The sequence below is a fragment of the Stomoxys calcitrans genome, chromosome 1 (genome assembly GCF_963082655.1).
Source record: "Stomoxys calcitrans chromosome 1, idStoCalc2.1, whole genome shotgun sequence".
Taxonomy (NCBI): Eukaryota; Metazoa; Arthropoda; class Insecta; order Diptera; family Muscidae; genus Stomoxys; species Stomoxys calcitrans.
This window is the reverse complement of record NC_081552.1, coordinates 15,853,078-15,876,091: the sequence shown is the minus strand read 5'-3', so window position 1 is coordinate 15,876,091 and position 23,014 is coordinate 15,853,078. Positions and strand designations below refer to the sequence as shown.

The 23,014-nt window shown below is 36.7% G+C and overlaps 2 protein-coding genes across 3 annotated transcripts in view; one reads left to right on the top strand and one right to left on the bottom strand.

The window, feature by feature from the left end:
* Nucleotides 1-23,014, top strand: part of LOC106094806 (synaptotagmin-5) — a 448,991-nt gene that overhangs the window by 140,009 nt on the left and 285,968 nt on the right. The gene's annotated exons all lie outside the window — the stretch shown is intronic.
* LOC131994303 (uncharacterized) lies at nucleotides 551-3,374 on the bottom strand. Of its 2 annotated transcripts, XM_059361037.1 has the most exons (3): nucleotides 1,757-3,374; nucleotides 1,585-1,685; nucleotides 551-1,336 (listed from the first exon to the last, which is right to left on the bottom strand). In XM_059361037.1, the coding sequence occupies exons 1-3, from the start codon at nucleotides 3,079-3,081 to the stop codon at nucleotides 1,293-1,295; spliced, it is 1,470 nt and encodes a 489-aa protein (XP_059217020.1). In that variant the 5' UTR covers nucleotides 3,082-3,374; the 3' UTR covers nucleotides 551-1,292. The 2 variants fall into 2 exon arrangements, with proteins under 2 accessions (XP_059217020.1, XP_059217019.1); XM_059361036.1 differs by having other exon boundaries at nucleotides 551-1,685.

The window sequence follows — 23,014 nt, the reverse complement described above, 5'->3', positions numbered from 1 at the left end:
TACAAGATTTATAATAAATGTAAACAGTCTGTTACTGGATTTGGATTGGTAAACAACTTAATTAATAATCTTCCGTTTGAAGTGCATTTACCTGGATATCAATTTTGTGGACCAGGAACTAAGTTAGCACAACGTTTAGCACAAGGAGACAAAGGAATAAATTTATTGGATTCAGCTTGTAGAGAACACGATATTGCATACTCACAAAATAAAGATATTCATTCTCGTCATCAAGCTGATAAAGTTTTAATAGAAAAAGCTTGGCAAAGAGTTAAATCAACAGATAGCAATTGGAAAGAACGAGCAAACGCTTGGTTAGTAACAAACTTACTTAAAGCAAAAGTTAAATTCGGACTCGGTATGACAACAAAAAGAAAAATGAAGAAAAAGCAATGTAAGCAAAAATTATTTGCATCGACAGTTAAGAATACTTTAAAAGTATTAAAAGATAAGAAACCTAACAATATATATGATGCTGTAAAAATTGCAAAAAACGTTGTACATTCAAGTTTTAAAAATAAAAAGAAGAGTAATATTGGTGTACCAAGAGTCATTCGAGTACCAAAAATTGGTGGATTTCTACCAATAGTTCCAATTTTAACTGCGTTATCAGCCCTTGGAGGTTTAGCAACTGGAGGATCGGCTATTGTAAAAGCAGTTAAGGATATCAAAAATGGGAAAGAACAATTAGCTGAAGCTACTCGTCATAACAGATATATGGAATCAATTGCTATGGGAAAAGGATTATATCTTAAACCTTATAAAAAAGGATATGGACTTTACTATAAACCAGCTCCAAAAAACTTCTAAGTAGATTACCCAATCGACCATTGACGGATATCGATTTGGTTAAGTACTGCAAGCCATTGAAACACTTTAGAGGGGTTTTTATGCGTGACTCATTACCAAACAAACCACTACGACAAGAATGTGGAATAGTTAATTTAGATACAACTAATGGGCCAGGAACACATTGGGTTGCCTATTACAAAAATTACAACTATAAGGAATATTTTGATAGTTTTGGTAATTTACAACCACCGTTGGAAATTATTAATTATTTAAAACCACCTATCGAATACAATTATAAACAAAAACAAAAATTTAATACTTACAATTGTGGTCATTTATGTATACAATTTCTCTTTAATAAATATAATATCTTGTGAAAAAAACAAAACAAACAAAACCATTTTTTTCTTTTAATTATTTTTTTATTTTATAGTGTCCCCAAGCATAGGTGTCAACACCATTTTCTCTTATAAATCTCTTATCATCTAAATAATTTAAAACTAATTTATGTATATGTTGTGTGTACAATTGATGAATTTTTGATCTAAAAACATACATAGAATCATAATAATTAATTTGTTCAAAAAGACATTTTTTAAAATCGTTGGTTGAAAGTTTTGCTGTAACACAATGTTTTACACCTTTTATTTTCTTTATTTCTTCATCTACTTTATCAATCTTAATTGAATACATTTTTGAACGTAAACCTATCTAATTTATGTTTAAAATTCTTAAATTTAAGTATTTTATCTTTATCTGATGGCATTGTTGTCACCATCTTTTTACACTCACGTTTGTGTTTCTCTAGTCTACTACTTGAAGAAACATGAGTTAAGCAGGTGTTACAAAAATGAATCCTATTTTTACTCTTTGTTATAGAACTTCGCAACAATCTAAAAATATATATATTTTTTTAATAAATTAGTATTGTATTGTAATCAAAATAATATCTTATTATTTTTACCTTGATATATTTTTTATCCAGATGTAATGAAATTTATCATCCTCTTCTATTAGGAGAAGATTGATGTGAGTTGATTTCTCAGCTTCTGTAAAATAGTAAGGACCTATAATCTTAGCATCCTCTAAACCGAACACATTTATACTTATATCAGGATTCTGCAACTCAAAGACTCTGATTTTATTTATGGTAAGGGGAAATTCCATGTTTTCAAAATTTAATATTATATTATTTTCCAATGTTATAATGTGTGCCTTAATGTCCGTTACTTTGTAGTTGCTACATTTATGTGGTTTCTTTTCCTTTGGAAGTGGATTTAATGCTGATATTATTGCCCATTTAAAACAATAGACATCATTGTTTTGCACATTGATGCAAGCCTTTTTATTCCTTATTTTGGGAGGAAGATTTATGTATTGAGATCCTCTCAAACATGTATATTTGTTGATGTTGATCTCTAGATGTTTTATTTCGATTAAAGTCCATCCACTATCTCGTTCTTGGAATTCACTCATTTTTTTAATTATTTCATTACAATTTTCAATATAATGATTTAAAATTTCTTCCAGTGTACTTGAGGGAGATAGTACCAACATTTTTGTGTGATGTGTAAATAAACTAATTTCATCTTCCGCTTTCTCTTTCATCAAAATATAATTACAATGTAGTGTACAATTATATTTAATAGATTCATGCTTTTGCAACGCCTTTTGAATTATATTGATTACTTTTTCTTGAATTGATTTGAAAAAGTTTTCGGGTATCAAGTTATTGATCTCACTATTTTTTATTTTATAACTTTCTATTCGATTTTGAAAGCTAGATCCAAAGCAAGACACATCCTTATCTAACCATTTTACACACTTATCGATGTGTGTGTTAGTGCTGATATGATTCTTCCACTGATTTTTTGGAATAGCTAAATTGCAATTTTCACAGTATACCGTTTTTTCCTCTTTTTTTTCATTGTGGTCCATTGACTTCATATGCTTTAAAAGCTCTGGATAAGTACTAAAATTCTGATTACATTTCACACACTCAATTGAATGTTGTAAACGCAAATGACGATTCAAAGATTGATTATGTTCGTAAGTTTTCTCACAAATATTACATACAAATTCTCTCATTTTTATAACAATAATTTTGAATTTGATTAAATAAATGATTTTTAATATAATGATTACAATATGAAACCGTTTGCCCTTTTTATACGAAAACAAATATAATTTTTTACTCTTGTTCTTCCTGGGAAAAAATAGAACTACACTGACCACAATTATTTCATCACACTCCAGTGTGGTGGTCACACAACATTCAACATTAATCATAAACTCTCACACTCAAACCAAACTATAGCCTGCGGTCAGCAATCTACATCACCCACCCTCCAACACTAGTTGAAGTTGGGCGATGAGTCATCATCGAAATCTGCCACTGCGCCCTGCGATCTGCGCCCTGCGATCTGCGCCCTGCGATCTGCGCCCTGCGATCTGCGCCCTGCGATCTGCACCCTAATGTCCGTCCACACATTTCAACCGGCGGCCCGTATGTGGTCATACCCCCCTGCGGTCGCCACCTGCGCTACGATCGGCTGCGGTTGCGGTCGGGTGGGGTTATGACGTCATCAATGGGGTGGGGTGGGGTGCGGTTATGACGTCATCAATGGGGTGGGGTGGGGTTTGCGGTTTGGGGTGGGGTGGGGTTTGGGGTGGGGTGGGGTTATGACGTCATCGATGACTCATACTCTCGATACTCAAAGTTCCAAAACCCTCTTATATATACTACTTTTGCCATTTGCAAATCCTTTGCACATTCATATGTTTAAATGTAGTGATGCAGTCTCCATTTGAAATATTCTTTCATTCATACTGCAAATTGAAAATGCCATGGCATACTAACATACCCATGCTATGTACTAACATCACGTACAGAGCGATGTGCGAAGGCTTTGTGAGAGAGAATGTTGGACTCCGGACTGTGTAACTGCACTAAACTGAAGTGACAAATTGTGACATTATGTACATTTGTTGTCCAAGTTAATGGAATACCCTGTAGAGGTAGTCATGAGTAACTAAAGAAAAAAAAATTTGGAAGCACTGATAACAAGCTCCAAGGACATAAAGGATGTATTTGCTTTGTGGAAGAGAATGCAATTTAATATTAAGAATGGTAGATTTGTTCAAACATGGGGAGTTTACAGTTGCCATGTGGTATGCAAAAAAATAAAATAAACAAAATGAAATGAAATAAAAAAGAAAAAAACAAGTAAAGAGGCATTAAGATCGGCCGGGCCGAACTTTGGATACCCACCACCTCGGGTACATATGTAAACCCCCTTTTGTCACAATCCGGTGAGTATTGGATAACTTATGCACCGAAATTCGGCACGGACATTGGATGGCCTGATAAATATAAGTCACTGTTCAATTTTTTAGCACAAACTATTGGTCTTTTTGGCAGCTATATCCAAATATAAGCCGATCTGAATCATAAAGGACACGGATGTCTACAAGCCTAACATAAGTCCTGCGTCAAATTTCAACGAAATCGGATAATAAATGCGCTTTTTATAGGGAAATAAGTTCTTACCACAGTCGTTTAATATGGCAATTTGATTTGATTTAAAACAAGTAAAAGCGTGCTAAGTTCGGCCGGACCGAATCTTATATACCCTCCACCATGGATCTCATTTGTCGAGTTCTTTTCCCGTCATCTCTTCTAAGGCAAAAAAGGATATAAGAAAAGATTTGCTCTGCTATTAGAGCGATATCAAGATATGTCAGCCAATTCGAATAAGAATTGCGCCCTTTGGGGGCTCAAGAAGTAAAATATAGAGATCGATTTTTATGGGAGCTGTATCGGGCTATAGACTGATTCAGACCATAATAAACACGTACGTTGATGGTCATGAGAGGATCCGTCGTACATAATTTCAGGCAAATCGGATAATAATTGCGACCTCTTGAGGCTCAAGAAGTCAAGAACCCAGAACGGTTCATAAAACAGCTATATCAGGTTATGAAGCGATTTGAACAGTTGTTGAAGCTGTTATTTGGCACAGTTGTTGAAAGTAAGAATAAAACACGTCATGCAAAATTTCAGCCAAATCGGATAGGAATTGCGCCCTCTAGAAGCTTAAGAAGTCAAGACCAAAAATCGGTTTATATGACAGCTATATCAGGTTATGAACTGATTTGAACCATACTTGGTACAATTTTTGAATATCATAATAAAACACGTCGTGCAAAATTTCATTCCGATCGGTTTATATGACAGCTATATCAGGTTATGAACCGATTTGAACCATATTGTTGGCACAGTTGTTGGATATCATAACAAAATACTTCGTGCTGAAATTCATTTAAATCGGATAAGAATTGCGCACTCTAGAGGCTCCAGAAGCCAAGACCCAAGATCGGTTTATATGGCAGCTATATCAAAACATGGACCGATATGGCCCAATACCAACCGACCTACACTAACAAAAAGTATTTGTGCAAAATTTCAAGCGGCTAGCTTTACTCCTTCGGAAGTTAGTGTGCTTTCGACAGACAGACGGACGGATATGGCTAGATCGACATAAAATGTCGCGACGATCAAGAATATATATACTTTATGGGGTCTCAGACGAATATTTCGAGTAGTTACAAACAGAATGACGAAATTAGTATACCCCCCATCCTATGGTGGTGGGTATAAACATTTGATATCAGAATTTGAGGTGGGGTGCCAAGGAGGGTCGCCCACCCCCAAAACCCGCCACACGAATATATAAACTAATCACTACAATATGGGTAACAAATTAAATGTATTTGAGAGTAGAAAGCGAATCTGATATCCAATTGTAGGACTAAGTATTTCGTGGTCACTTCACCCCCAAATCCGACATATTTACTGACCGTGGCAGTATGGATCTTTAATGAAAGGTCTTTGGGAGTAGAACACGAAATTTACTTTCACTTTTGGAACCAAGTCTCTGGGGGTCCACCACACCCCCAAACAGAGGTTTAAATAAGAGGTATTTGAGAGGAGAAAAATCCACAAGCAAACTGAAATACATTTTCAACTGAAATTAGGCAGAAATATTCAAATTAGATGTATTCCTCCCCAACATAGCTTTATCGGGCGTTGCGGAGCGGGCCGGGCTCAGCTAGTTATTAATAAAAAAATTGCTTTTGGGAGTTGTTGTTTTCGCACATTTAAATACCTAATTTGGGATGGATATTACCTTATCGCGAAAATGTTACCAAAAAATGTATGTGCCTTAGAAATTCTTGTTGTGTTTTTTTGTACGTGGCACCCATTTGTAAGTACCTCTGATAATTTTTATCATTGGACATCCAAAATTTTTGGACTTAAGACGAAATTATGCAGTTATTTTCTTGCTAATGAGCCTGCTTCGATAATAATTGGTCCGGTACACGAATAATCGTTTGCGCCTATCAAATCACTTTTGCAATTAGGATTCGGTTAGTTACGTTCAATAATGCTATGTTTATGGCTATCATTTGATTTGTTGAAGCGAAACGTTACTCGGTTCCAATAAAAGAAAAACTTTGTGATAAAAGTTTTAAGTTTGTAGTACAAAAGGAGACTTTAATTTTTTTTGAATTTTGACATAGCGAAATATTGGCGTCTTTAAATAACCTGCCCTTTGGTTATTTAAAGGCGCCAATAATTAGCTATGTCATATCAAGCATCTTATACGCAAAAAAATAAAACGTCTTCTTTATGTTCTCGTGGCGATCACAAACATGTGAGAAACCTCTAGTTTACTAAAAAGGCTCGAATAAGCGAAGTTTTATGGTGATATCTCTATTCGTTCTGATTTAAAAGGTTCTCAAAAATACACGTCATTTAAACAAAAAAAAACTTTTTTTTTCGATTTTACCACAAACTATAGTTAGTTCGAACTTTTCTGTGCACATTTTCACACCCTCCACCATTGGATGGGGTTATACGAATTTCATCGTTCAGTTTGCAACACTTCGAAGTATTCGTCCAAGACCCCATAAAGTATATATATTTTTGATCGTCATGATTATAAATCGATCTAGCCATGTCCATCCGTCTATCGAAAGCACGCTAACTTTCGAAGCAGTAAAGCTAGGCTCTTGAAATTTTGCAAAAATACTTCCTATCAGTGTAGGTCGGTTGGGATTGTAAATGGGCCATATTGGTCAATGTTTTGATATATCTGCCATTTAAACCGATCCTGGATTTTGACTTCTTGAGCCACTAGAGGGCGCAATTCTCATCCGATTTGGCTAAAATTTAGCATGAAGTATTTTGTTATGATTTCCAACAACTGTCCTAAGTATGGTTGAAATCGGTTCATAACATGTATCACAGCTGCCATACAAACCGATTTTGGATCTTGACTTCTTGAGCCACTACACTGCGCAATTCTTATCAGATTTGGCTGCAATTGTGCAAAAAGTGTTTTGTTACAACTTCCAAAAACTGTGCCAAGTATGGTTGAAATCGGTATATAACCTGATAAAGCTGTGATCTTGACTTCTTAAGCCTCTAGAGGGCACAATTCTTATCTGATTCGGATGAAATGTTATACAACAGTTTCTCCCATGACCTTGAACATAGGTGTTCAATATGGTCTGAATCGTTATATAATCCGAATCGGACTATAATTTGATATAGCTCCAATAGCATAAAAATTCTTATCCATTATTCTTTGTTTGCCTAAAAACGATACTGGGAAAAGAACTCGACAAATGCGATACATGGAAGAGGGTATATAAGACTCGGCCCGGCCGAACTTAGCACGCTCTTACTTGTTTTATATTTATTTCTATATTTTCAAAAAGTTCTCACTTCAGATGAGACTTGAATCGAAATAATATACTGTTAATATTTTTCATAGAATTTTTTTGTCTGAATTTTGTGGTCTTCTGATATCAAAAACTACTGTATTCGACATTTTAAATTTTTTTAATAAATCTTCACACTTATGGATTAGGCCCCAATGTGCGGTGGTGAACTTTGGTCATAGAACAAGAGTCAAACTTTGTATTGCTTGAAGATTAGATATTTTTATGCGGATATCTTAGTTTGGGGTATTCAATATTTGTCCAAAATCTCTTCTAATTGAAAACATTTCCCAATTTAGAACATTTTGAAATTTGTTTGTTAACATTTTGGGAATTTGACTGGTTAAGTTTCATTACAGAGAAAATTTTGTTTAATATTTGTCTTTCCAGAAAACATTTGTATACACATTTTTTTTTTTTTTTGAGAATATTTCATAAAAACCTTTTTAATATTTTTCTTAATAAATTTCATATATTTCTCTCTCTAAAAAAATGTATGTTGCATTTTGGTGTCATTTATACTTTATTTTAGAAAAAAATTATTGAATAATGGTTTTTTTAACCAATTTTTTCTTTAGGAATATTTTTATTGAAACTATATCTTAGGAAATATTTGATTAGAACTTAATCATTAATCATTTGATTGATATTTTGTCTCTAGATACCCTCCACCATAGGATGAGGGTATACTAATTTCGTCATTCCGTTTGTGACACATCGAATTATTGATCTTAGACCCAACCACGTAAATATATTCTTGATCGTCTTGACATTCTAAGTTGCTTTAGCCATGTCCGTCCGTCTGTCGAAAGCACGTTTGAAATTTTGCATTAAATACTTCCTAAGAGTGCAGATCGGTTGGGTCTATAAATGACCTATCGATCAATGTTTTGATGTAGCTGCCATATAAACCGATCATGGATCTTGACTTCTTGAGCCTCTAGAGATTTGGTTTCAAGTTTTTTATTATACCAAGAACTGTGCTTAGCATTGTGAAAATAACCCTTAATATCTTGATATAGCTGCCATATAAACCGATCTTTTGATATATTGGTCCCATATGGGACTCAATTCTTATTATTATCCTATGTTTGCCTATAAAAAGAGAGCAGAGAACTTGACAAATGCGATCCATGGTTGAGGGTATATATTATTTGGCCCGACCGAACTTAGCACGTGTCAACTTATTATGACAATAGTCCTCTGAAATACCTTTGCAAATAGTGTAATACATGCATAATAAATTTAACATTCTGGCCTTAATTTTATTTGCAAATTGCTAACCTCATGTGAAAAATTCCTTCAGAGGCGCCTAAGAATTTTTAGGCTTACCTCGTGTTTGGTGATTTGCAAAAATCAAAAAAAAATTTAAATTCATCATAGGATGATGATGTCGAGAATGTTGCTCATAATAGGCGTTCCTCGCTCACCCCATGACCTAAAAGCACCCAGACATGTGCTGACAATAATTGATGCCAAAAGTGTTTCCAGCATTCTATAGGGTGATTTTTTTAAGAGCTGAAGAAAAGTTAAAAAAAACCATAATATTCAGAAAAATGCATGAAATCTTTATTTGAATCGATAGTACGGTACATATAATTTAATGTTTGAACATTATTTCATGCAAATGTTGACCGTGACTGCGCCTCAAATGATCCATCCGTTTGGTCCAATTTTGGTATACTCTGTCCAACATTTCGGCCGGTATCTCACTAACAAATGCTTCCAATGTTGTCTTTCAATGCGTCCATGGAAACGGGTTTGTCTGTATAGACATGAGATTTATCATTGCCCCACAAAAAATAGTCTAAAGGCGTTAAATCGCACGATCCAGGCGGCCAATTGACTGGTCCCGAACGTGAAATAAAATGTTCACCGAACTCGCCTATCTCAAGTATCAGCATCTGGATATCATATCACGGTAGCACTCACCATTCACTGTTACGTTACGATTAGCATCATATTTGAAGAAGTACGGTCCAATGAAGCCACCAAGCCATAAAGCGTACCAAACTGTGACTTTTTCTGGATGCATTGGTAGCTCTTGCAATGCCTTCGGCTGATCTTCACTCCAAAATCGACAATTCTACTTATTTACGTACCCATTGAGACAAAAATTAGCTTCGTCGCTGACCTCAATGAAGCGCACAATGAACTTTCTTAACAGAGCACGCATTTTAATAATAAAATTCAATAATTTGCATTCGTTGTTCGTTTGTAAGACGATTCTTGGTTAAATTATGGACCAAACTGTCAGCGAAACAAAACACAAAACGTGCGTGAGCTGTTTAAACCAATGTTGCCATAAAGATAATAGCTAAAAAATCACCCTTTTCTATGGCATGTAAATAAACAAACAAAAGAATGTCGTTGTTTGTTTTTCTTCTACAAAAAAAAAAATGTTAAGGATGTCTAATAATCACAGGATGAAAGCTATGATGACATGCTGTGAGTGGGTAATTGTGATAATGACACTGAAGATGTGGATGGGGAAAAATGATAATGATTCTTAGAAATGCTACATACTACGCATTGAAAATTGAATAGGTATCTTAGAAATTGCAAATGACCTTACACATTTGCGTTTGTTTGATTTTAGGAAGATTATCAAGGAAAGTGATTCGAATAGCTGGAATTGGTTAAGAGTGGTTTTACCCAATTTCTGACAATTTTAAGAAAAATGTATGACATTAAAACAAGTAGAAGCATGCTAAGCTCGGCCGGGCCGAATCTTATATACCCTCCACCATAGATCGCATTTGTCGAGTTCTTTTCCCGATATCTCTTTTTAGGCAAACAAAGGATAAAAGAAAAGAATTGTTATAATATTGGAGCTATATCAAGTTATGGTCCGATTCGAACCATAATTGATTTGGTTGCTGTAGACCATAGTAGAAGTCATTGTGTAACATTTCGGCCAATTCGAGTAAGAATTGTGCCCTTAAGGGGCTCAAGAAGTAAAATAGAGAGATCAGTTATATGGGAGCTGTATAGGATAATAGACCGATTCGCACAATATTTAACACGTATGTTGGAGGTGATGGGAGAAGCCGTTGTACAAAATTTCAGCCAAATCGGATAATTACGCCCTCTGGGGGCTCAAGAAGACAAGATTGGTTTATATGACAGCTATATCAGGTTATGGATCGATTAAAACCATATTTGGCACAGTTATTCAAATTCATAACAAAACATGTCATGCGTAATTTTGGCAAAATTGGATAAGAATTGCGCCCTCTTGTGGCTCCAAAAGTCAAAATTCAGTATTGGTTTATATGGCAGCTATATCAGGTTATGGACCGATTTGGCCCATACTTAGCACAGTTTTTGGAAGTCATACCTAGTGCAAAATTTCAGCCAAATCGGATAAGAATTGCACCCTCTAGACGCTCAAAAAGTCAAGACCCCAGATAGGTTATGGATCGATTTAAACCATACTTAGCACAGTTGTTGGAAGTCATAATAAAACACCTCATGCAAAATTAACTAAATCGGATAGGAATTGCGCCCTCTAGTGACTCAAGAAGTCAAGATCCAAGATCGGTTTATATGGCAGTTATAACAAAATATGGAGCGATATAGCCCATTTATATTCCCAACCAATCCCAACACAAAGAATCAACTATTTGGCAAAACCAAGTCGTAAGTTATGAAGGTGGACAAGTCGGAAGTGATATATTCTTATATATGAAAATTAATTTGTGTTTGTTTGTCGGTTTGTGTGTTTGTATGATTGTTTGTGTGTTCCTTATAGACTCAAAAGCGGCTGAACCGATTTTCTTGAAATTTTCACAGATGGTGCATAATGATCTCGTGGTGAAAATTGCGTACTACATTTTTTGATCCCTAATTTTCAGAAACGCCAGATCTCGGTGATGGGTGGTGCGATTTTAGCCAAATTTTGTGTTCTCTCTTAAAGTAACCTAAAAATAAAAATTTTTCAAATATATATATAGACCAATCATGACAATATGGGACTCAAATGAAAGGCATTTAAGAGTAGAAAAAGTATCTGATATCCAATTGTCGGACCAAGTGTTTGGGGGACCACCCCAACCCCCAAAACACCCCTAAATCGGACATATTTATCGACCATGGCAATATGGAACTCAAATGAAAGGTATTTTTGAGTAGAATACGAATTTGGTATCCAAATATGGGAACAAGTTTCTAGGGGTGCACCCCTTCCGCCCCAACAGGACTTATTTACTGATCATGGCAACATGGGGCTCCAATAAAAGGTATTAAAGTGTAGAATACGGATTTGATATCTAAATATGGGACCATGTGTATTGGTGGCCACCTCTTCCAAAAACGACCCCCAAAGAGGACAAATTTACTACAATAGCAATATGGGGCTCAAACGAAAGGTCTTTGGGAGTAAAGCAAGAATCTGATATCAATATTCGGGAAAAAGTGTGTACGGGGCCACCCCACCCCCACCACCAAGAATCTGATATCAATATTCGGGAAAAAGTGTGTATGGGGCCACCCCACCCCCATAACATATAGGACGTATTTGCTGACCATTCCAATATGGGGCTGTAAAAAGAAGTACTTTAGAGTAGAACACGAATCTGATATATATTTTCAGGGCCAAGTCACTGAACGGCCGCCCCATCCCCCAAAACACCCCCGAATCCGGTCATGTTTACCGACTAAGGAAGTATGGGGGAAGTAAAAGGTATATGGGAGTAGACCACGGATCTGATAGCAAAATTCGGGATCAACTCCCTAGGGGACGTCCCACCCCCATAACAACGCCGAAGTAGGACGTATTTGCTAACCATGACAATTTTGGGTCTTAAAGGGAGTGGATCTCGATATTGATAGTTTTTGGGGCCCATACCCGGACATATTTGCTGACTTTTACAATAAGGGATTTAAATGAAAGGTATTTGAGTTTAGAAAACGAATTTAGTATTCAATTGAAATCCAATACCTGACATTTTCAACCTGATATGGCTGCCATAAAAAACGACATTGAATCCTGATTTCTTGAGCCACTAGAGGTCGCAGTTCTTATCCGATTTGGTTAAAATTAAAATGACGTGTTTTGTTATGACTTCTAACAACTTTACCAAACATGGTTTAAATCAGTTCATAACCTGATATAGCTGCCATATAAACCGATGTGGGATCTTGACATCTTGAGCCTCTAGAGTGCGCAATTATTATCCGCTTTGGCTGAAATTTTGTACAATGACTTCTACTACGACCTTCAACATACGGCCCTCCTAGGCTGCCCACCCCAGATTTTGATACCAAATTTTTGATTTTTGGGTACTGTAAGTGTGGAAACAAACTTTCGTTTAAATCGCGATATCACATATCAAAAAATGAACTACCCTTTTTTCACAACGGTTCCATAATGCACCATCTGTGAAAATTTCAAGAAAATAATCTCATCCGTTTTTATACCCTCCACCATTAGATGGGGGGTATACTAATTTCGTCATTCTGATTGTAACTACTCGAAATATTCATCTGAGACCCCATAAAGTATATATATTCTTGATCGTCGTGAAATTTTATGTCGATCTAGCCATGTCCGTCCGTCTGTCCGTCCGTCCGTCCGTCTGTCTGTCGAAAGCACGCTAACTTCCGAAGGAGTAAAGCTAGCCGCTTGAAATTTTGCACAAATACTTCCTATTAGTGTAGGTCGGTTGGTATTGTAAATGGGCCATATCGGTCCATGTTTTGATATAGCTGCCATATAAACCGATCTTGGGTCTTGACTTCTTGAGCCTCTAGAGTGCGCATTTCTTATCCGATTGGGATGAAATTTTGCACAACGTGTTTTGTTATGATATCCAACAACTGTGCCTAGTATGGTTCAAATCGGTTCATAACCTGGGATAGCTGCCATATAAACCGATCTGGGGTCTTGACTTCTTCAGCCTCTAGGAGGCGCAATTCTTATCCGATTGGAATGAAATTTTGCACGACGTGTTTTGTTATGATGTCCAACAACTTTTTCAAGTATGGTTCAAATCGGTCCATAACCTGATATAGCTGCCATATAAACCGATCTTGGGTCTTGATTTCTTGAGCCTCTAGAGTGCGCAATTCTCATCCGATTGGAATGGTTCAAATCGGTCCATAACCTTATATAGCTGTCATATAAACCGATCTTGGGTCTTGACTTCTTGAGCCTCTAGAGGACGCAATTCCTATTCGATTTGAATGAATTTTTGCACGTAGTATTTTGTTATTATATCCAACAACTGAGCCAAATATGGTTTAAATCGGTTCATAACCTGATATAGCTGTCATATAAACAGATCTGGGGACTTGACTTCTAGAGGGCGCAATTCCTATCCGATTTGGCTGAAATTTCGCAAGACGTTTTTTATTGTTACTTTCAACAACTATGTCAAATAAAGTACAAGTCGGTTCATAACCTGATATAGCTGCCATATAAACCGATCTGGAATCTTGACTTCTTGAGCCTCTAGAGGTCGCAATTATTATCCGATTTGCCTGAAATTTTGTACGACGGATTCTTTCATGACCATCAACATACGTGTTTATTATGGTCTGAATCGGTACATAGCCCGATACAGCTCCGATCTCTCTATTTTACTTTTTGAGCTCACAAAGACCGCAATTCTTATTCGAATTGGCTGACATTTTACACATGTCTCAACATATAATTTAATTGTGGTCCAAAGCGGACCATATCTTGATATCGCTCTAATAGCAGAGCAAATCTTTTCTTATATCCTGTTTTGCCTAAGAAGAGATGTCGGGAAAAGAACTCGACAAATGCGATCCATGGTGGAGGGTATATAAGATTCGGCCCGGCCGAACTTAGCACGCTTTTACTTGTTGTTTCTATTTTTATCAATATAGAGAGCTGAGTACGGCCCGCTTCGCTGTGTCTTTACTTAAGTTAGGTTAGGTTGAAAACAGGTTGCTGATATAAATCCGCCCCATTCCACTATGGGCATACACCTAAAAGAGTAATCGGCTTGTTGTGCGCCCTGAATACTAAAAAAGGTATCCTTGAAAGTGTTAATCTAAGATAGGAATTCCGTGCTTCTTACAAAATCCTCAATTGTTATCCGTGCCACGCCCCCAATTTGGTTCATGTCTGTTATTGTGTTCCCACCTAAGTGCTGATATTTGTTAGACGCGAAAGCCGGCCAATAGGAAATGCTGCAACGTGTCATCATTTTCCCCGCATGTTATCGCTTGCCGCACCGACTTAACATAAGTGAGCTCGTGGTCCTATGTGTCCCGTTATGATACCCAAAGCTTTACTGACCTCTTTCTTACTTCTTTTCAGTAATAGGTTCGTCTCATAGGATTTTCGCCGTTCTACCGACCGTTTTGCTGTACCACAAGGTTACATGCGCATTCGTCGCCCGCGCTCTTAACCCGGACTGCGTTAACCCGAAAGGCTTCGGGTTAACCAAGTTTATTGACGGCAGTTCTCTGGCCTTCACTGCAAAATCGTCTGCTTTCTCACTCCCAGTTACTCCGCTATGGCCCGGCACCCAAACGATGCGCATTGTGCCATCCTCAGAAAAGGCGTTAATTTCCTTCCTTTCTTCTGCAGGACCGTATTATGGTCAGGCAGTCTAAAACAGATCTCAGTCTCTGGGTTCTCAATGAAGACACCCAGTCCCACTCTGTCTTCTGGCTTTGATCCATCCGTGTAACATGGTCTTCTTTCATTTACACCACGCGAAAAATATGTTTCTGATTGTCTTCTTACGCTAAAATGTTGACAATATTTTGACTAAAAAGATAACAAAGACAAATGCTCTATGATCAATGTTGACCACTGTGCCCTCTCTCTGTTCATGTTGGCGTCTTCCATTCGCTTATTTAAATGTTAGTGCTGCCATCGATAAAAGTTCTCCGTTCCATGTGGCCCTGGATCCTTGCGCAATCACATATAAACGACTGAGAATTTTACATTTCTGCCATCTGTTAGAGCTTTTTGAACATATGTTATGAGTCAATAGATTTCCTTTGTGTATGCTGCGACTCGCTTGGAGCGGCATAGGGAAAAAAATATTGATCATGATGTGGTAGTTGTCTATAACATACTATATGGCTACCTGTTGAATAGTCATATTTTAGTCTTTTTAAAATATAATCAAAGTCTGCTTGTAGCTAAGGTTTCCAACTACTCCTATCACACTGAACGTCATAATTTTGGGGGTACGGCGGCACGGCGGCAGTGTCCTGTTAGGTCATTATAATTAATCAACTGTTTCGAGGTGAGGTGGTCCGCTAGATATATGAGCAGAATAAAAATATCATATTCGCAGTCCACAACCTTATGCTTTGAATTTAACCCCATATTGTCACAATTATTGTATACAGCCGTTTGTTGGGGGGAGCCTCTGCCACTTGAGCGCAAATTTGAATGACGCACTCCACTTTAAAATATCTATCACTTGATCCCCCATTGTTTTAATGGGGAGGTAAAGCACCTCCTACATTCTTGGACACAAAGTTTAATATCATATTTGTAATCTGCCACCAAATGCTTTTAATTTGAGACTTATCTAGCTAGGTGGGGCGACGCCCAATTTCTTGGACCTCATTTTGTATGTCATATTCGTTAGGGGGAGTTTTTGGGGTTGGACGACCCCTCGCATACTTGATCCCAATTTTTAATACCATATTAGTATTCTACTCCACAATATCTTTCATTTGATACCCATATTGTGACTATCGGTCCACATTTGATATTAGGTGGTGTTTTTGTGGTAACGGGGGAGGGTCCACCCCATTCCAATATCAACAAACTAAAATGTCTTTTCCTTCTTCCTCACCATTTTTGTCAAAATCCGGTGATATATGCATACCTTATGCCCCATAGCAGCTATATCGAAATATACTCCGATTTGGATCAAATGCCAATAAGTACAAGTCATTTTAGTAGTTATATCTAAAAACAAACCGATCTAAACCATATACGACACGGATGTGGAAAAGCTTAACATAAGTCACTGTGTCAAATTTTAGGGATATCGGATTATAAATGCGCCTTTTATGGGGCCAAGACTTTAAATCGAGATATTGGTCAATGTGGCAGCTATATCCAAATCTGGACCCATTTGGGCCAAGTTGCAGAAAAATGTCGAAGGGACCAACACAACTCACTGTCCCAAATTTCGGCGACATCGGACAATAAATGCGCCTTTTATGGGCCCAAAACCTTAAATCGAGAGATCGGTCTATCTGGCAGCTATATTCAAATCGGCGGATCGGTCTATATGGCAGCTATATTCAAATCTGGACCGATCTCGGCCAAGAAGGATATCAAAGGTCCTAACACAACTCACTGTCCCAAATTTCAGCAAAATCGGTTAATAAATGTGGCTTTTATGGGGCTAAGACCCGAAATCGGCGTATCGGTTAATATGGGGGCTATATCAAGATATAGTCCGATATAGCCCATCTTCGAACTTAACCTCTTTATAGACAGAAAATAATCTGTGCAAAGTTTCAGCTCAATTATTCTATTTTGAAAGACTTTAGCGTGACTACAACAGACAGACGGACGGACATGGCTAGATCGTGCTAGATTTTTACGCTGATCAAGAATATATATACTTTATAGGGTCGGAAATGGATGGTGGGTATACAAATTATATAGCCTATTGTTCCTTCCCACAATCTGGAAAAATTTCAAGAAAGTCGGTTCAGCCTTTTTTTTTAAAATCTATAGTGAACAAACAAACTTACATATCAACAAATAAACAAACAAACATACAAGCAAACACAAATTCATATAGATAGAAGAAAGATAGATGGAAGAAAGATGGAAGAAAGATAGAAGATGGATGTGGGACTATAACCCATACATTATTTTTTTGCAAAGCTTTTATTAGCTTTTACCTATATTACGAAATGAAATCTCCCACAACCCTTTAAATTAATAAAGGTAAGTATAACAAGACTCATTCCCCTTGAACATTTTTTTAGCCCTATATTGACCTCCCTGTTAAAAAGCACTAAGATGTGTAAAGTACTGCACTCACCTTAAGCCAGCACATAATCCATCTCTAAACAAACTCTCTCATAAGCACGTATTGTGAGAGCGGTAGTTATGCATGTATGTTTGTAATTGCATTTCATTCACAATAAGCAGTGTACCACGCATCTCTCCAGTTTAAAACACCAACAATGTGCTTTGCGTCTTCCTGTTTTTACCTCAAAGCAATTTATTTTAAACAATTTTCCCAATTTAAAATATTATTTTTAGTGCAACCATTTTCTCACTAGAACCCATACTAATTCTTACTTTTCGCAGTCCTAGTTTCCCTCAACTCATTCCAAAAACAACATCAGAAGTCTCGATGTATTGAACATGTTTCTAGGGTCTGCATAATAAACAAACCAAGCTATGCAAATCACAATTCTCATAAAAATGTCAAATGTAAAAATTCAAATACATCTCACCACCTAAGCTTGCATAGAATTTTATTTTTAGTCAAAACAAAAACAAAAATAGAACTTTAAAACAAACAGCTCGTTCTGCTCGCTGATATAAAAAGGACTATTAAGTCCCAGCAGAGAATGCTAGCTACAGGTCTTAAATGAAAGAGCAGTGAGCCATAAAAGCTTAATTTAAAATAACCAACATCAGGAGCCATAACAGAGAAAATTAATGCGGTTCGCATCGTATGGCGGCCAATATTTGTGTAGGCGCTTCTCTTAACCACCTTGGCAAATGACCCTCGGAAAAGGAGACAATAAAAAAATTTCTCTATGCAATGGTCCATGATGTTTGCTGTTGACAGATGAATAACATACAAATATTTATAGACAATATTCCTTTCGATTGACTGTCATTAATATTGAAATGTTTGTATGTGTGTGTGTTTAAATTTATTTCTATCAATGAAATCAAAAGATTTGAGGCAAATGTGTAGAAGAGCAATGGGGAGCGAAGGAACAAGTAAAGGTCAAGAAAGATATAGGTCTGAAGGTTGAGAAGAATTTAATTAAACGATGAAAATGGGATATAATATTTAAAGACCATATAGATTAATGTGGAAAGTATTGCATTACCGATGTTATTCTGTTAAATACAGGGTCAAATGTGTACTCATATAGGAAATGTAAATTCTTCAGAAAATTTCATCGCAATGGATTTTAAAATAAAACTATTGGGTTGCCCAAAAAGTAATTGCGGATTTTTTAAAAGAAAGTAAATGCATTTTTTATTAAGCTTAGAATGAACTTTAATCAAATATACTTTTTTACACTTTTTTTCTAAAGCAATCTAAAAGTAACAGCTGATAACTGACAGAAGAAAGAATGCAATTACAGAGTCAAAAGCTGTGAAAAAATTTTTCAACGTCGACTATATGAAAAATCCGCAATTACTTTATGGGCAATCCAATAGTAAAAAGGCATTAAGTTCGGCCGGGCTGAATTTTGGGAACCCCCTTTCGTCCCAGTCCGGTGAAAATTGGATAAATTATGCACCCAAATTCGGCACGGACATTGAGTGGTGCAATTAATATAAGTCACTGTTGAATTTTGTATTTAAAATTTTAACAAAATCAAGTAATAAATAAAGCTTTTCAGCGAAATCAGATAAAAAATAAAGCTTTTATGGGCTTCAGACACTTTATCGGGAGAACGCTGTGTGGTAGCTATATTTAAATATAGTCAGATTCGAACCATATTTGGGACGGATATCGGGAGACCTAAAACTACCCACTGTTTCAAATATCAGCGAAATCGGTTAAAAAATTAAGCTGTTATAGGCTTCAGACCCTTTATCTGGATACCGGTCTATATGTCAGCTATATCTAAATATAGTCCTATTACAACCATATTTAGGTCAGATATCGAGAGGCTTAATATAACCCACTGTTTCAAATTCATTTTGTCTTATCTCCATTTACTGCCGAACCCGGCTTGTTCCACGCGTTCAACCTCTGTCGTGATTTCGACAGACGTACGGACGGACGAACATGGCTAGATCGACTCAGACGACGTATGAACCACGAGCTGTATGAGCTGTATGACGACGATAGCATAGTTACACGCATCAAAATATAACGGCTGCGTTGGCTAGGTCATGTTGTCAGAATGGATGAAGAAGCTCCAGCAAAGAAGTCAAAGAACTGCGCCCTCTAGAGGCTCAAAAATTCAAGATTCAAGATCGGGTTATGAACCAATTTAAACAATGCTTAGTACAGCTGTAGGAAGTGATACCAAAAAAAGGCTCAAGGAGTCAAGACCCCAGACCTGTTTATATGGCAGCTACATCAAAACATGGCCAGATTTGTCCCATTTACAATCCCAACCGACCTACACTAACAAAAGTAATTGTGCAAGATTTCAAGTGCCTAGCTTTACTTCTTCGGAAGTTAGCGTGCTTTCGACAGACAGAAAGACGAACGGACATGGATAGATCGGCTTTAAATGTCATGATGATAAAGAATATATATACTTTATGGGGTCTTAGACGCGTATTTTGAGGTGTTACAAACAGAATGACGAAATTAGTATTCCCCCATCCTATGGTGAAGGATATAAAAATGGGATCCCCTTAAATAGTTTTCGAGATATAACACTTGAAATCGGACCATAATACCTAAAAATTGTGTTGTCAACTTTGAACGGCCGTATTTTAGATTATGAACCGATTTGAATCATACTTAGCACAGTTGTTGAAAGTAATTCCAAAACACTACGTGCAAAATTTCAGTTAAATCGGACGAGAATAGCGCCCTCTAGAGGCTCAAGAAGTCAAGACCCCAGATCGGTTATATGGCAGCTATATCAAATTATGGACCGATTTGAACCATACTTAGCGTAGTTGTTGGAAGTGATACCAAACCACTACGTGCAAAATTTTAATAAAATCGGATAAGAATTGCGCCCTCTAGGGGCTCAAGAAATCAAGATCCCCAGATCGGCTTATATGACAGCTATACCAGATTATGAACCGATTTGAACCATACTACACAGTTGTTGGATATCATAGCAAAACACGTCGTGCAAAATTTCATTCAAATCGGATAAGAATTGCACACTCTAGAGGTTCAAGAAGTCAAGACCAAAGATCGGTTTATATGGCAGCTATATCAGGTTATGGACCGATTTGAACCATACTTATCACAATTGTTGGATATCATAATAAAACACGTCGTGCAAAATTTCATTCCAATCGGATAAGAATTGCGCACTCTAGAGGGTCATGAAGTCAAGACCCAAGATCGGTTTATATGGCAACTATATCAAAACATGGACCGATATGGCCCATTTACAATACCAACTGACCTACACTAATAAGAAATATTTGCGCAAAATTTCAAGTGGCTAGCTCTACTCCTTCGGAAGTTAGCGTGCTTTTGACAGACAGACGGACGGACATGGCTAGATCGAAATAAAATTTCACGACGATCAAGAATATGTATACTTTATGGAGTCTCAGACAAATATTTCGAGTAGTTACAAACAGAATGACGAAATTGGTATACCCCCCATCCACTGGTGGAGGTTATAAAGAAGGAAAAAAACATCTTTTGATCAATAAAGTAATTTCATTGATTAGAATTTATTGACAGACTTGCTTCTGCGATAAAGGGTCTGAAGCTCATAAAACCTTTATTTTTTATCCTATTTCGATAAAATTTGGAACAGTGAGTTTTTTAGGCCTCTCGACATCTGACTCAAATATGGCTCAGTTCGGACTACATTTAGATGTAGCTGCCGTAAAGACCGATCAGGAGGTTAAGAGTCTAAAGCTCATAAAAGTTGAATTTATTACCCGATTTCGCTGAAATTCGAAATTTGAGTTATTTTAAGCCTTAATCTAGTTCTGATCGGACTATATTTATATATAGACCGATTTGCCGATTTAGAGTCTGAATCCAATAATAGCTTTATTTTTCATCCGATTTCGCTGAAATTTTAAACAATGAATCGTTTTCAACATCTGATGGTTCAGATCGGACTATATATAGATATAGCTGCCATATAGACCGACCTGAAGATGAAGTGAAAATCGGCCGATTTTCACTTCTAGAGCCAGTGCAAGCGCATTTTTTACCAAACTTGCCAACATTTTGCACAACGCTATCATCCACATTATATGAGAAGTTTGCTCGAAATCGATTCAGAATTTTTGGGTTGACTAAAAAGTAATTGCGGATTTTTTAAAAGAAAGTAAATGCATTTTTAATAAAACTTAGAATGAACATTAATCAAATATACTTTTTTTACACTTTTTTTCTAAAGCAAGCTAAAAGTAACAGCTGATAACTGACAGAAGAAAGAATGCAATTACAGAGTCAAAAGCTGTGCAAAAATTTGTCAATGTCGACTATATGAAAAATCTGCAATTACTTTTTGGGCAACCTAATAGATATAGCTCCCATATATGTGTTCGTCAGATTATGGATAATTTGCAATAATATTGTCATATGTGAACCGTAGTTATTGCAGTTTGAAAATATTTGCTTAATAAACCATCTGAAGACAGGTCCATCAAAATTGGTTCAGAATTTGATATAGCTCCCACTTTGTACCTATAGACTATGTGTAGGGTATTATAAAGTCGGCACCGTCCGACTTTTACCTTACCTTGCTGGCACCCTGCAATGGCAGGAAATCGGTTTAGATATAGATATAACTCCACGGACATACATTATCCAATTTGCATTTATAGAACCGTAACAAACTCACTGCGACTTTTTTAGGAATTATAAATTTTTTGTCCGACCTTTTCAAAAATCTTATAGGTAACCCTGATTATGGCCCCAAGGTTATTTACTGTGCGCAATGGTGTTCACACTCTTTGTGCTAGTGTTAACACCATATCATCTCACGCATTCCGTTTTCGCCCGGATCTTCATCTTCAGGACCTTGGGCACTCAATGAAGTTCTTGACAGTTAAACCAAAATACTTCATACAAAATTTCAGCCAAATCGGATGATTTTTGCGCCCTCTAGAGTTTCATTAAGTCAAAATCCGATATCGATTTATATGGAATATATATCAGGTTATAAACCAATTTGATCCATACCTAACACAGTTTACCTAGCACAATTTATGGTCGAATTAAAACACTTCATTCAAAATTTCAGCCAAATCGGACTATAATTGCGCCATTTAACGGCTCAAGAAGTCAAAATCCGAGATCGGTTTATATGGGAGCTACTATATCAGGTTATAATCCGGTTTGGACCATACTTAGCGCAGTCGTTGATGGTCAAACCAAAACACTTTGCGCAAAATTTCATCCAAATCGGATTATAGTTGCGCCCTCCAGCGGCTGAAGAAATCAAGATCCGAGATAGGTTTCTATGGGTATTCTTTGTGCATGTCTTTGCAACGCAAGGAAGTAGAAGAGCTAGACCCTGCGAGAAGTATACCGATTGGCTTAAAATCACTTCCTGATTCGATTTAGCTATGTCTGTCAGTCCGTCCATGTATTCTTCT